The sequence below is a fragment of the Neoarius graeffei genome, chromosome 2 (assembly GCF_027579695.1).
Source record: "Neoarius graeffei isolate fNeoGra1 chromosome 2, fNeoGra1.pri, whole genome shotgun sequence".
NCBI classification, from domain to species: Eukaryota; Metazoa; Chordata; class Actinopteri; order Siluriformes; family Ariidae; genus Neoarius; species Neoarius graeffei.
The window spans coordinates 97522534-97536962 of record NC_083570.1 but is presented as its reverse complement, the minus strand read 5'-3'; the positions used below and the strand labels follow the sequence as shown (position 1 = coordinate 97536962).

Sequence of the window (14429 nt, the reverse complement as noted above, 5' to 3'; positions counted from 1 at the left end):
TTATTTGTGGCACTGCCTCCCCGATGTATGAAAACTGTCAAACTACAGCCTGCAGTTTCGAATTCTTTTGACATTCTCACATAACAGTCCAATAAGTGTCCTTAGGTGTGAGCCAGAAACTAGTTGGGATGTAAAATGTTTGCCACAAAATTAGAATAATGTGCTCCACTCTGTAGGCCAGGTCTGCTGATTTACCCACATCTGCTTGCATGTTATAATTTACGAATCTACATGTTGTAAAATTCATGAGTTAAAAAAAGAACAAGAGGTTAGTAACTTGGCACTATTGTGCGGGCATGGGAACTCACTGAACAATCTCAGAGAAAGGTACTTACTTCAACATGTACCTTGTCTCAAGGTACCCTTATCTTTTATACCTTGGATATATGGATATAGTGTACCTTTAAAAAAAAAAGATCCAATGTACATAATTGGGCTGTCATCATGCGTGTGGGTTTTTTTTTAAATTATTTTTTAAAGGATAAAGCTTAAAAATGGCCAAAATTGCAGGATTTTTTTATTTTTTAATTTTATTTTTTAGGATAAAGCTTAAACGGGTGGCATGGTAGTGTAGTGGTTAGCGCTGTCGCCTCACAGCAAGAAGGTCCGGGTTCGAGCCCCATGGCCGGCAAGGGCCTTTCTGTGTAGAGTTTGCATGTTCTCCCCGTGTCCGCGTGGGTTTCCTCCGGGTGCTCCGGTTTCCCCCACAGTCCAAAGACATGCAGGTTAGGTTAACTGGTGACTCTAAATTGAGCGTAGGTGTGAATGTGAGTGTGAATGGTTGTCTGTGTCTATGTGTCAGCCCTGTGATGACCTGGCGACTTGTCCAGGGTGTACCCCGCCTTTCGCCCGTAGTCAGCTGGGATAGGCTCCAGCTTGCCTGCGACCCTGTAGAACAGGATAAAGCGGCTAGAGATGATGAGATGAAATGAGGTTTTTATTTACATTTTTTTTTTTGGATAAAGCTTAAATGTGGGCAAAATTTCTGGATCAGGTTGTGTCCCCCCTCCCCCCAAAAAAGGATAAAGCTTAAACGTGGCTAGTATTGCTGGATCAGGTTTTTTATATATATTTTTTTAATTTTTAATTTTTTTACATTTTTTTAGGATAAAATTTTAAATGTGGGCAAAATTAGTGGATCAGGTTTTTTTTTAAGGATAAAGCTTAAACATGGCTAGTATTGGTGGATCAGTTTTTTTTATTTTTATCTTTTTTTTTTTAGGATAAAGCTTAAATGTGGGCAAAATTGCTGGATCAGGGTTTTTATTTTATTTATTTTAATTTTTTTTTAAAGGATAAAGCTTAAACATGGCCAAACTTGCAGGATTAAGGGCTTTTTTTTTTTAGGATAAAGCTTAAACGTGGGCAAAATTGCTGGATCAGAGTTTGTTTGTTTTAAAGGATAAAGCTTAAATGTGGCCAAGCTTGCAAGATTAAGGTTATTTTTAATTTTTTTTTTAAGGATAAAGCTTAAACGTGAGCAAAATTGCTGGATTTGGGGGGGGGGGGGGGTTAAATAATTTTTTTTATTTTTATTTTTTAGGATAAAGCTTAAATGTGGGCAAAATTGCTGGATCAGGATTTTTTTTTTTTTTTTATATATAGGATAAAGGTTAAACATGGCCAAACTTGCAGGATAAAGGTGTTTTTATTAATTTTTGTATTTTTAAGGGTAAAGCTTAAACATGGGCAAAATTGGTGGATCAGAGTTGTTGTTTTTTTTTTTTTTTAAAGGATCAAGCTTACACATGGCCAAAATTTCAGGATTAAGGGTTTTCTTTTTTTCTTTTATTAATTTTTTTTTAAATTTTTTTTATTTTTACTCTTGGAAAAAGCTTAAATGTGGGCAAAATTGGTGGCTCGTTTTTTTTTTTTTTAAGGATAAAGCTTAAACTTGGCCACTATTGATGGATCAGGGTTTTTTTTGTTTGTTTGTTTTTTAATTCATCATCTCCCACTTTGTGTTGTGTATGCATTTTTGTTTTAATGCCATCATTCATCCATTCTGGGAAAATTATTACAATTTTTTTTGCTGACTCATCCTCGTACTAATCTTGGAACCATCCAGTTAAATGCTGTCTGTAACTTTGCTCTACAAGAGCAGGTCATTCACAGGAAACTTGGTTCATTGGTGCATTTACAGCTGTGTATCTTCGGTTCAAACTTGTACAGCATAACTGCGCAATCTGACACAATATGCATATGATATAACATGTTTCGCCTTTATGCCCGATACAGACAGTAACACGGTAAAACAATTTTAAAAAACAGTCTACAGTTTGTAAATCATTGAGGTTGAAATTGCACGTCGTCTTTCTTGGTCTTCTTTTCTTTTGATGTCAATCTTGTGACAGAGACTCACTGTTTCAGTCTTTGAGGCGTTGATGGAAGACCCACTGTTTTAGATACTTCGTTATAGACTGTAAGAAGGCATTGAAGGCCTTTTGCACTATTGCTGAATAGAGTTAGGTCATCTGCATGCAATGAGTGTTGGCACTCTATTTGATTTCTTTGTAAATGATGTCAAGCTGGCACTACTCGATCGCTTCAAGTACCTGTCTCCAAAGACTGTATGCTGAATAAAAAGATCAACGTACGAATACAAAGTGCTTCTTGTGCTGTCGGACGTCTGTGGAAAAGAGTGTTTGGCTGTGAGGATCTGACTATAGTTAGGCCTATCAGACACTCGGTGGCTGTGTTGTAAAAATTGTGCATGCAGACATCTCAGTTTCCAAATGTGTCATTGCTTAACTCTTGAATATTTTCTATCGTGAATACTAGCATTAAAAAGCTTGTAAGCTCTGCTTTCCAAAGAAATGTGTCTGGTTAAGATCTGTTCAGTCTTTTGGGAGTAACAGCAGGTTGAAGTCGGTACAACAGAGTTCACTCTCCGCTCGCGAGACGCCAGGAAACTGCCAGCGCTTTTCTTTTTGAGTAACGGGAAAGCGGTCAGGCTTTCTCTCTCTTCTCTTCTGATCGGTTTCCGACTGGATTACTCATGAATATCAGTCAGATAACTTTTATAGGGATGTTCTCTCACTCTCACTGTTTCTGATGAAGGATTCAGCAAAATTTTCCATCTGCTAGTTTTGATGTTGTGCTTCACGGGAGACTTTGAAGTGAGTTTTCATAGCTTTACCTACTTATTTTTTCAAAATCAGACTGATTCATGTAAATAAATAACTATTTTAGAATATAAATGGAGTTGTTTTGATGAAAAATACTGAGATCTTAGTGGTCGGAATGAGATTTTAAAAAACCGGAATTCAGAAACGCGAGTGTCTATTTCAATTCAATTAATGTAATTGTTTATTGGATGTGGATCTCACGGTTTTTTCAAGGTTTGCCTTGAAAGCTGTGAATATTATCATTTATATTCTTTAATATAAACACAAGTAGGCCCTACTTTAGAGAAATACAAAGCGCTACAGAGCACAAAGAGGGTATTAGAAATAATCTTTTATTACTTTTTTATTTTGATAGAGAATGGTAGATGTGAATGACGTTCAGCGCTTATTTATGCATATTTTATGATTAACATTGATTTCTCTTTCTTTGTGATGTATAAATGATAGTTAAGATCAGCTTTATATTGCACAAATAAAGCCATTTGGTGAAACTTTCAAGAAGAGAGTGTACCGATTTAACATTTGTGATCTAATTAGCATAATTAATACTAATTCAAACTAATTTGCATAATTAGCTTTGACTATTAAAAAAATAAAAAACTTTGTATTCAGTATACAGCCATCTATGTGCCTGCCGATTTCCATGTAAATATCTTGAAAAAAATAAAGTTATTTAGAAAAAAAAATTGATCTCATTGGTTAATGAGGCCCATTTTGGACCATGTGATCCTCATACAAAATATTACGGTATAGTTTTCTAAAAATTACGCTGTTTCTTCAATCTTTGATTTGTAATATCTTGAGAACAGATAAACACATTTTAATTCTGTGAAAAGTATGTTGTTTTGCATTCAATTCTGAATTCAATGAGAGCAATTTCAAGCAATTTGGACTGAATTTGAATTTTCACCTGCTATAGTGACTAAAATCAAACTCTATGACCAGTGACTTTTGTATCCCTCTTCTTTTTTTATGGCAATGAAACATATGAACCAGTTAAGAACCATTCAGCAACATCACCCAAGGGCTATACTGCAAATCAAATGAGATCATTTTGTTACAAACGAGCAAGTCCTAGAAAAAGCTAATGTAGAAGACATGGAGATCAAATTGGTCAGAAATCATCTCCGTTGGATGGGGCAGGTTTGCCATATGGCCGATGAAAGACCAGCCAAGGCCTTACTATATGGTGAGTTGGCTGATGGAACAAGACAAGAAAAGTTGGTCAGCCACTACTAGTGTTGTAGTCAAGTCACTAAACCTCGAGTCCGAGTCCAGTCTTGGGTCCCCAGTGTTCAAGTCCGAGTCAAGGCCAAGTCATTAAAAAGAACTTCGAGTTGAGTCCACTATTGATCCAAGTCAAGTCCGTGAACAAGACTCCAACCGCACCATTTGACGGTGACTGTTTTAGCGCCATTAACATTAGTTTGTTCCTGACCAGGTGAATGTGCTTCTCTTTATCAGGGAGTGTGAAGTATTCTGTCAGAGATGGTTGGGAGACGGATGGAAGTGCAGAAGGTGTGTTTATTAATACAAGTGAAGACAGTAAACAATCCAGAACGGCAGGCAAAATCGTAAAACAGTGAAACAGGCAACAGGTCGAGCGAGGCACAAACAGGCTATCATAGACTCAGCAGAATCAAAAACGAGAAACAGGAGATCAGGAAACCAAACAAGGAAATAAAGCTTGGTAATGTGTCAGCAGCACAACTCAATACTTCGCAAAGTAAGTGTGTTTTCACAGTTTTTATATCGGTGCGCTGATTGCGCCTTAATCCTGTGCAGGTGCGAGTCGTTTACGGCGCATGCGAGAAAGTACGCTTGGCGTGCATGCTGTCCGGAGCGCACCCAAGAGTCTATCCGATGCATGCGCCAAGGCGCGCAGGTGTGACACTCTTACACAAAATTAGTACAAAATTAATGTAGATATAAATATCTTATGCCAAATTATTATGGCATGTTACAAAAAATAGAGAAAAAATCCAAATCCTCGTCTCCAATTTATGAGTCTAAATGCAGTTAATGCACGAGTCCAAGTCCGAGTCATCAGTGCTGAAGTCCAAGTCAAGTCACGAGTCTTTAAAATCAGGGACGAGTCCTGGACTCGGATACTACAAGATTGGCCACTACTTTGTTACAAAGACACTTGTAAAAGTGCTCTCAAGTGTGTATAGACGAGGCAGAATGGAGTTCTCCAGTTAATGATCGTAGCAAGTGGACAGCCCTTACCTTCAACATCTTTCACAAGATTATTGACATCAAAAGCAAAGAAGACAAGAATGATGTGTAAAGCGCCATAATGGATAAACAATTTCAACCTCAATGCTTTCCAAAGTATAGACTGGTTTTTTGATTGTTTTACCATGTACCTGTCTGTATCGGGCGTAAAGGCATTGCATCATACGATGAGTGTTAAACGTGTTCGTAAATAATCCTACATTATTTTTTTTTAAAAGCAAATTAAAAATAACTGCTGGATAATCTTGCATAATATTGTTCTCGTTAAAGGCAGCAGGCACTGGCGAAGCTGGCAGAAAGAAATCCCACAGTCTCTTCTATTCTCTGTGTTTACATAGTTCACTAATTTACCATCAGGTTTGTTTGGATTCACTGGATTTACACAACGCTATTGGCTTTAAAGGTACACTATATGCACCTTTCTAGGTTAATAATATTCAGTCTGGTAATGTTAGAAAAGGTGTACCCCTGAGAATAATGCTTCAGCGACAAGGAATGGTATAGTTGGAGTGCACAGGTGCTGTCGGGAGGCTGTATAGCTGCAAAACATTGACATTTCACACATTCACGGAAGCGAAAATGTGCCCTGTGTATCTTTTTTTTTTTGTTAATTATGTGAATTGTTTTTATGAATTAAACAAAGCTGTGTTTTTCATGGTGTATTTCGTTTGCTGTATTTATTCCCCTAATTGTGTGTGTGTGTGTGTCACCTTGCATTCATTCCCACTTAATTGTGCTGTTGTGCTAAGATTTAAAAAAACAAAACAAAAAAACAAAGAAGAGATGGAAATTCAAACTAATTCCTCCACTTGCATTATTTGGATTGACCTCATCTAAGCGTTACGGCCAATTTTCCCCCAAAATACCAGAAACGAGCAATTTCCAAGTGCATGATCTCATGAGTGAAACATTACATTAAAGGTGCTATATGTAAGAATTGACCACCTGTTGAATTCATACACCACACTCCAAATAAATTGGGGCAGCATATCACCAGAAATTTGGCGTGTCCACCCTATGAACCAAGGAAATACATGGTCCCTCCTCTTATAATCTTCACATGGGGCATCAGCCTATAGTTTGTTATAGCTTGCGTAGCTCAGTCTTTAGCAAGGCCACAGTAGCAAGAAAACAACCACAGTAAAACCACATATCGACGGAATGTTTTTCGGGGCGGTTTGTGTTGTCGTTAGTTGCACTAGAGCGCCGTTTTGAATTGTCCAAACAAGGTTTGTTTGCTACCTGAAATTTCCTCAGCTCAGTAGCTAGCTAGAAGACAAGCTAATTGAGCTATTCATGTATAATTCTAACTGGTCTGATCAACAAATGGCTAACTTACCAAACATATTAACATTTTCAGTAATATACCATTAGCTACTTTTATAAGCTATCGCTGAATTAGCATTAACAGCTGTTTACTTACCAGCCGAGAAGAAACATTGTGAATTCAGCATCACACTTAATCCCTTTACTCACAAAGTCTCCAACGGTTGAAAGCAACATTAATATTAACTCTTGGTTTGCTTATATTTCTATCACTTCTTTTCTACCTGTCCTTAAAGGTAGACTGCCTTTAAGATTTTTCAAGTGTAGGTCATAAAAAGAATTTTCCCGACACCTAATTATTTTTGTTTAGTGGACCGAAAGCTACTGAATTCGAATCACAGACTTCTTCCAATTTTATTAGGTGTTTTTTTTTTTAACTAGAACAATTAATGAATTTAAGGCCACGTGGCCCTAAATTCTCCGCTATTTTTTCCTGCTTCACCATGACCCAATACAAGATACTGCGTCATGCATCACGTGGTGGGCTTTCCCCATTTGTGCAAGACATTGTGGGATACAAATTTGAAACAGGAGAGAAAAATGGAGGACGTGAGGGTGCGAATGAAACGTGGAAGCCCGACTACAGTAACGGAAAGCGAGAAGAAAAGACGTTATGTTATATGCGAAGGAAAGGAAACGCAGGGCCATGCTGCGGTGTGATCAGTTGTTCATTTAGCGACAGAATGATGTAAATGTCAGTGCACCTACAAGGTAAACCTGCGCATGTGCGCACACACGGACTTCCTCTGTCTGTCTGATTGCACAAAGCAAGCGATTTCATGCACATTATTTGCTACAGAATCCAAAAAGTCAAAGTCCTTCCTCCACCATACATGGCATATTTGGCGGCGCTGATCTTCGTTTCGTAGCCCTCAGCCTCTTGCCTATATTACATAGCTAGGGTTATAGTGGGGGCTAGTCCTCTGGTAACCATGAGAGTTTGACTCCCCACTTGCATCTGTATTGCAGCGTGCCTTGCCAGATGGCAGTAGGCACCATTTTTATGATGGTCTTTGGTATGACCCAACTACGAGTAGAACTCGCGCTCTCCCGATCAAAAGGTGGACACACTAACCACTAGGCCACTCGCCGGTGGCTGAATCCCCTCAAATTAAATAACCTCCCAGCCAAGGAATGGTCTGATATTTTGTGAGATATTACAGAAATAAACATACATCACAATGAGCACATTTCAGAGGGAACTAAATTTCACCGATTTTATAAAATCGAAAGGCCGTCTCACTTTAAGTGGTCGAACCAGGGGCAGTACCTTCAACGTGATTGACAACATGATGAACAAGAGGTTCGTGCCCTACTTCTTCGTCCTCTCACATTGGACTGAGGGCAGACAGGATGCTACAGTGACTCACTATCGCCTCTTGAGGTACAAAGTGGTATTACAAGATGGACGAAAATTCTTACATATAGCACCTTTAAGTGACCAGTTTCCGATTAAGAAAATGGCTGCTCCTGCCAGATTGATGTTTGGGGTTCTTTCATTACCAACAGACAGACACCAGACTGTGGAAAAACTGAGCCTCCTTGGCATCCCGCACTCACACTCTATACAGAATGTGCAGTGAAAACCACTAAAACATTAAGCCTCAGTCATCCAACTTTCCAACCATGATGTGATTTGGCGGTTCTTGGTTGCAAGAGCCCAATTACCGAGCAGTGAATGTTGATGTTCCTTCAATTCAAACCAGACCAATTGGTTCCAGGTGGCATGAGGTTAAACTGAAGACACCCTTAAGTCAATGTGCTTCTAGTACATAGTTCTAGTAGATTTTTTATTTTGTGACATAAATCAGCCTGGAGTGGCATTCTGGTCCTAGTTTTCCTAGAGGAGAAGGCGTAATTCCTCTGTTACTCTAATGAATGTTGACAAGGGAGAGGACAACCAGAATAAAGGAACCTTCTGGGACCAATTTTGTCAAAAAAAAAAAAAAGTCAAAGTCCTTCCCATGCCAGGACCTGGTCTTCCCAGGCAGTCTCCCATCCCAGTACTAACCAGACCCTTAAGGCGCATTGGGTGGCACTGATCTCCGTTTCCATAGCCCTCAGCCTCTCACCTATACAGCTAGGGTTACAGTGGGGGGCTGGCCCTCTGGTAACCATGAGAGTTTGACTCCCTACTCACATCTGTATTGCAGCGTACCTTGCCAGATGGCAGTAGGTACCATTTTTATGATTTGTCTTTAGTATGACCCGACTGCGAGTAGAACTTGCAATCTCCCTGTCCAGAGGTGGACATGCTAACCATTAGGCCAACTCGTGGCATAGTAGACCGTTCATGTATAGAAATTGGGCCTAATTACAGGTTTAGTAAGAGAACCCTATTTACTGTACATCAGCCACATGTAAAATTGCAGGTCTAAATGGAGCCATTTAGGTTTTAAATCTAATCCAATCTAAACAGATTTGAATTCAGTTTCCTTGGTAAGATCATGTATACATCTGGTCATGTTATGCATCTTGATTTTATCCTCTTACATTTGTAGTGTGATGTGCGTCTGTTTACCTGGATTGAATTTAGCTGATAACTATCACTCGATGTTGTTTCTTGGTTTTACATGTAGGATGAAAAATCAGGATTTTGCATGACAAATTTAATTGGTTTCTGCAGTTTTGGTTCAGAAGGAAGGGTTTTGCAGTGTTTTGGCTTCAACATACAGCTGCATTTATACTCCTCCATCTTACCAAAATGCTTTTCAGACCTCCTGACGTGGCTTGCTTGGATTCAAACATTTCAAGTGCATCTTGAATGCTTTTACATTTGCATTGTTTTAATCCCAACACTGAAGAAACCAGGTGTAAACAGGGTCAGAGATATATTTTGGCCAGATGTTGTACAAATGGAAAAGCATCCATTTGTACCAGGAAGTTGTTTGTTCCCACAAGTCTTCACTTTGTTCTCATGCCCAAGTTGAGCAATGGACCATGGTAGTGTTTTGGTACCTTCTTCTGCTGCTAAAATTGGTATGTTCTTCAGAATTGAAAGTAATTACAAACTGAAACTTTGAGGAACAACTCCATAAACTGGTTCTTGAGTTTTGTAAGCTGCTTCATGGCAAGAGGACTTCAGTACCCAAATTCATTGCTATAACAAAGTTGAAATACGTCTTCAAATTGTTGACTCATGTTAAGGCCCGGTCTCACAATACCGATAACTATAAATAAATCGCTCCCCTGCAGTTTATGTGGTTGGTGCTCACACCAGACCGATAATGATACCTATAACCCAGGCCTGGGTTTATCCGTATTGGTGAGATTGCTTCTGGAGCGATTTTTTCCAGGCCTGAACCTGATCCGATAAAACATCTGATCCACTCAGGTAATTGTTTAAACCAGCAACCATGTATATTTATTTACCCGAGTGGCAAGACCAACTGATATAATAGTCGGGATTATAGTCGTGGTGTGATTGCTCCAGACTGGAACTAAATTCAGGCATAGGTCAGTGTTGTAGTCGAGTCACTAAACCTCAAGTCCGAGTCCAGTCTCGAGTCCCCAGTGTTCAAGTCCAAGTCATTGAAGAAAATTTCGAGTCGAGTCCGAGAATAAGACCCCAGCTGCACCATTTGACGGTGGCTGTTGCTGCCTTTATATGAAAGCATCTCTGCTACTGTGTTGGACTAACGTTACTACTCGACTGCCCCGTTTTAGTTAATATGCTACAGATAAAAAGCTTGCTCATCGCTCAGCAAGCCCCGCCCACTACCAACAGGGCAAATAACATGAGAGAGGGTTAACACTAGCTAGTTCATCAGTCAGCAAGCAAGCCCCGCTATCAACAGAGCAATGAACATAGCGTGTCACTTCCTTCTCTGGGTGGAGTCTTGCCAAATGACGATTGAAGTTCGAGGTTGTCTCCGTCGTCTCCTCGATAGTTCTTCTACATATGGAACACATAGCAAACACATAGCAGTGCATTTTTTCCACACTGCACGAGAAGTCTGTATAAGCAAAGCGGACAATCCTAGGGGCGTTCTCTCCAGGCATTTTAGCACCATTAACGTTAGTTTATTCCTGAACATGATGTATGAGCAGGTGAATGTGCATTCTCTTGCATGAAATTAGTATAAAAATTAATGTATCTTATGCCAAATTATTATGGCAAAAAATAAAGAAAAAATCCAAGTCCTCGTCTCCAATTTATGAGTCTGAATGCAGTTAATGCACGAGTCTGAGTCCAAGTCTGAGCCATCAGTGCTTAAGTCCAAGTCAAGTCATGAGTCCTTACAATTAGGGCACAAGTCGGACTTAAGTCCGAGTCCTGGACTCGAGTACTACAAGCCTGGCATAGGTATAATCATAGTTGTAATTTTAGGTATAGTTATAATTATCGGTGTTGTGGGACCAGGCCCTTAATGTATTTGAGCCATGATAATATTACGAAATATCTTAAATTCTACACTGTGCTAGTTTTAAATGAACTCATCTCAGTATACTGTTTCGGCTCGACCCCTTGACTTGCGTTCAATTGGCTGCAGCTACATAAAAACTACACTAACAAAATAATTGTGCTTTACGCCTCACCTCTTGACACAATCCAGATACAAGATGCTTAAAATGACCAGGTGTAAGCTGAGTTTCTTTCTTAAAGAATGAAAACGTCTTACTTTATTTTCATAAAAATATGACCAGGGTTAAGTCACTGTACTGTCCTGTGCTTTTCTTGTCTGGCTCCATTTCCATTTCCAGTTCGCCTTTCCTTTTCCTTTTGCTTTCCCACTAATCACCATTATCACTGTTACTATTTAACCTCCGTCATCTTTTCTCCACCGTAACACCTTTTGCTTTCTCTCTTCTTTCTTCCTTTCTCTTCTTCTCCTTCTTTCTCTTCCTCTCTCTGGGCCCCAGCACTCGCGAGAGCCTTGCTTCCAACACATCAAGCAACGTGGACAATAACCGGCGGCAGAACATGGCTCTGAGTCCCAGGCACATGGGCACCAAGAGACCCCCGCCTCCATACCATGTACCCGCTTTCCGGCCCGTTCCTGAACCGCCCACCACTCGTCCAGAGAAACAGGCCTCTATTACCAGCGTGTAGACAAGGACCTGGAGCATGGAGGAAAGGACAACTCATTAAACGCACTGAAGCAGTGTCAAATGAAATGAAACACACATTAAAACTACATTATTTTAGGTACCTTGGGATTGTTCATAATGACTGAAGCTGTTTGTTGTATGAAAGTGCTCTCGTTATTTGATTGAAATATGTTGATCTAAGGAACTACGGGTCTCCGTAACCTTTGCAGATTTGCCTCCGACGACTCGTTCTTTACCGTGTTCAGTGTTGGTTCTCTACTCTCAGGTCAATCATAGTTCCACATCTTGTTCCATGAAGATGGACTCTCTACAGATCTTTAGAGGTATTTCTTACATGTGCAGTCCCGTGCACCTGCTCGAGAGACCGGGTTTTTCAGCGCCCTTCGCAATCCGGATCCAATTCAGACGCTTTGGTCGTCTGTTGGTTTTCCAAAATCCTTCTGTTTATGGATGAATTGCCACCATAGGGAAAAAAATGGAATATTTTCATACATACGCATCAAGCATGCATTGTATAAAAACCCGAACAAATTATCACAAATTTTGATACAACAGGTGCTATTCTTCTCTTGGCGTAAAACTGAATTGCGTACCCAGGACAGGACAAAAACACGGATGCTGAAAGAAAACCAGCCTTTTTTTCCCCGATTTTCTATTTTAACCCGGTGCTCTGAACTACTGAACAAGATGACAGAAAAAAACCCCACACACTGCTACCTCCACACTTTGGTACGATGGCGAATAGTGACACGAAGGGCGTTTGTTCCATTTGTTCAAACCCACGGTTAGCATCTCATCTTGCAAACTGTGACTGAGCTGTGAGCGCGTTCTGAGCTGAGACAGATGGTGAAGGTGCTTATGTTACCCACGATAAAGTGCTAGAAATCTAATTTACAATTCCTCATGACCAGGGACTTTAAAGAATACGCGACTCCTTAATCATCTCAATTTGGTTTGAATAGCTGTACAACTCCCATTCACTTCCATTTCTGTTTAATTTGGCACACCCTTTTATCCAGCGTACACAATACTCCTTTTATCCCAATGATGTTAATCAGCCAAGACATGTTTGGTGTCGATATTTGCTTCTTAGGTATTGAACCGGAGGGTAAAAGAGCTGTTGTTCACTATGATGCACTGCTATCTATAAAAATGAACTAAAGGACATCACAGAGTTAAAAACAGCCTCGGCAGCCATTTTGTTCTTTCGCACTTCGTTTTTTATGGACTGAAATCTGGAGGTGAAATTGTAGGTTAGAAGTGAATCACATGATTGTATACCCTGCCAAGGAAAAGCTTTTGAGCACAAACGGTTTATTACAGCTCACCCAGTATCTACACTTAAATGAGGGAGAAAATAAAATCTTCATTCCAGTTACTACAATTTGTATTTAAGGACATTTTTCATTGACCGTTCTTTGAATGTAATAGGATTATAAATGAGTTTTATATTAAAAATTAAGCAGTTACTCTAAGTCTAGATTTGTCTTCACATAAGACAGTGATCATATCAATTGCATCAAGTGTAAGGAAATTTTTTTTTTTTTTAATTCTATCCACATTCACTGGATATGAGCAATCGCACACTCTGATTGGCTACTACTAGGATATCCGCTCATATACCGTGAGTAGAAATAAACAAAATGGCGGAGCTTGTTGCTGAATCAACCGAGGACGAAATAAAAACTCTGCTCGAAAACAAAACCACAAAAAAAAAGCAAAAAAATATGGAATGAAAATATTTGATGGTAAGGATGTATCTTTTTTTTTCAAGAATTTTTATTATAGCATTTTTTCACAAATTGCTCCTGTCATTTCGCCGCTTTGTTTACATTCTAAGCGGAAATGATTTTGTCGGGCGTTTTGTATAAAGTTTTTATTTATTGAATTTACAAAAAATAAAACTAAAAATGCGCTTCTCAAAATCCAGTGAATGTGGATAGAATAAAACAGTTATTCCAGTCAATCTCGTCATACGTGGCTTATAGCCAACTCGGTGCTATGTGCCTCATCAGCTGTCAGCTCATGTACGACTTGATTTCGTGGAATAACTGTTAAATATGTGGTGGTCTGGGAAAACCTGCTGCCATGGTTTGGGGGAAAAAATTGGACAAAGCATTCTGATTGCATTTTTTCGAACCGCTGCTTATGCAGCATCAGGGGGCAGCGTAACACATCCAGAGGAAAGCACTAGCCGCCCACTTCTGCATACATGAGCTCATAGATGCCCATGATTGGCTAGTGTCGCTGTGATTGATAGGTCACTGAGAGTATGCCACCCACCCACCCCTCCCTGAGAGCACAGCCCTCTTGTTTGCTCTCTTGTACCCCATTCACACTCGCAGTGAAACATTTATTTACCGTCATTATGCTGTTGTGTGGCAATGGGATCAAAATGGTCAAGTTCGAAACCTCTGGTGACCTCACAACGTTAACGATAAACTTCTGCTGTGGCTCCAGTGGGAACTGGAACCATTGGATTAACGTGTTGTGATCGAATTGTGACATTGCTGGTGGTGACGATGTGATTCCCATAGATCTGAAATATACTTGTGGTGGTAGTCAGTGGAAAGGGCTGGCATTACCTCTTGGCACAAACATGGTGATTTTGGATCGCGTTGGAATCTGCTCTGCTCATTTACGATGTCTTTTTTTTTCACTTATAAAGAAGGAAGAAAAACACAG

General features: G+C 39.7%; 1 protein-coding gene across 2 annotated transcripts in view; it reads left to right on the top strand.

Annotated features, from left to right (window-relative positions):
• The window catches only part of stox2b (storkhead box 2b), a 179910-nt gene extending 167826 nt beyond the window's left edge, over positions 1-12084 (top strand). For both annotated transcript variants that reach the window (XM_060915247.1, XM_060915248.1), the window contains exon 4: positions 11556-12084. In XM_060915247.1, the coding sequence (XP_060771230.1) occupies positions 11556-11745 (190 nt within the window). In that variant the 3' untranslated portion in view covers positions 11746-12084. The remainder of the gene's footprint in view (positions 1-11555) is intronic.
• The last annotated feature ends 2345 nt before the right edge of the window (positions 12085-14429 follow it).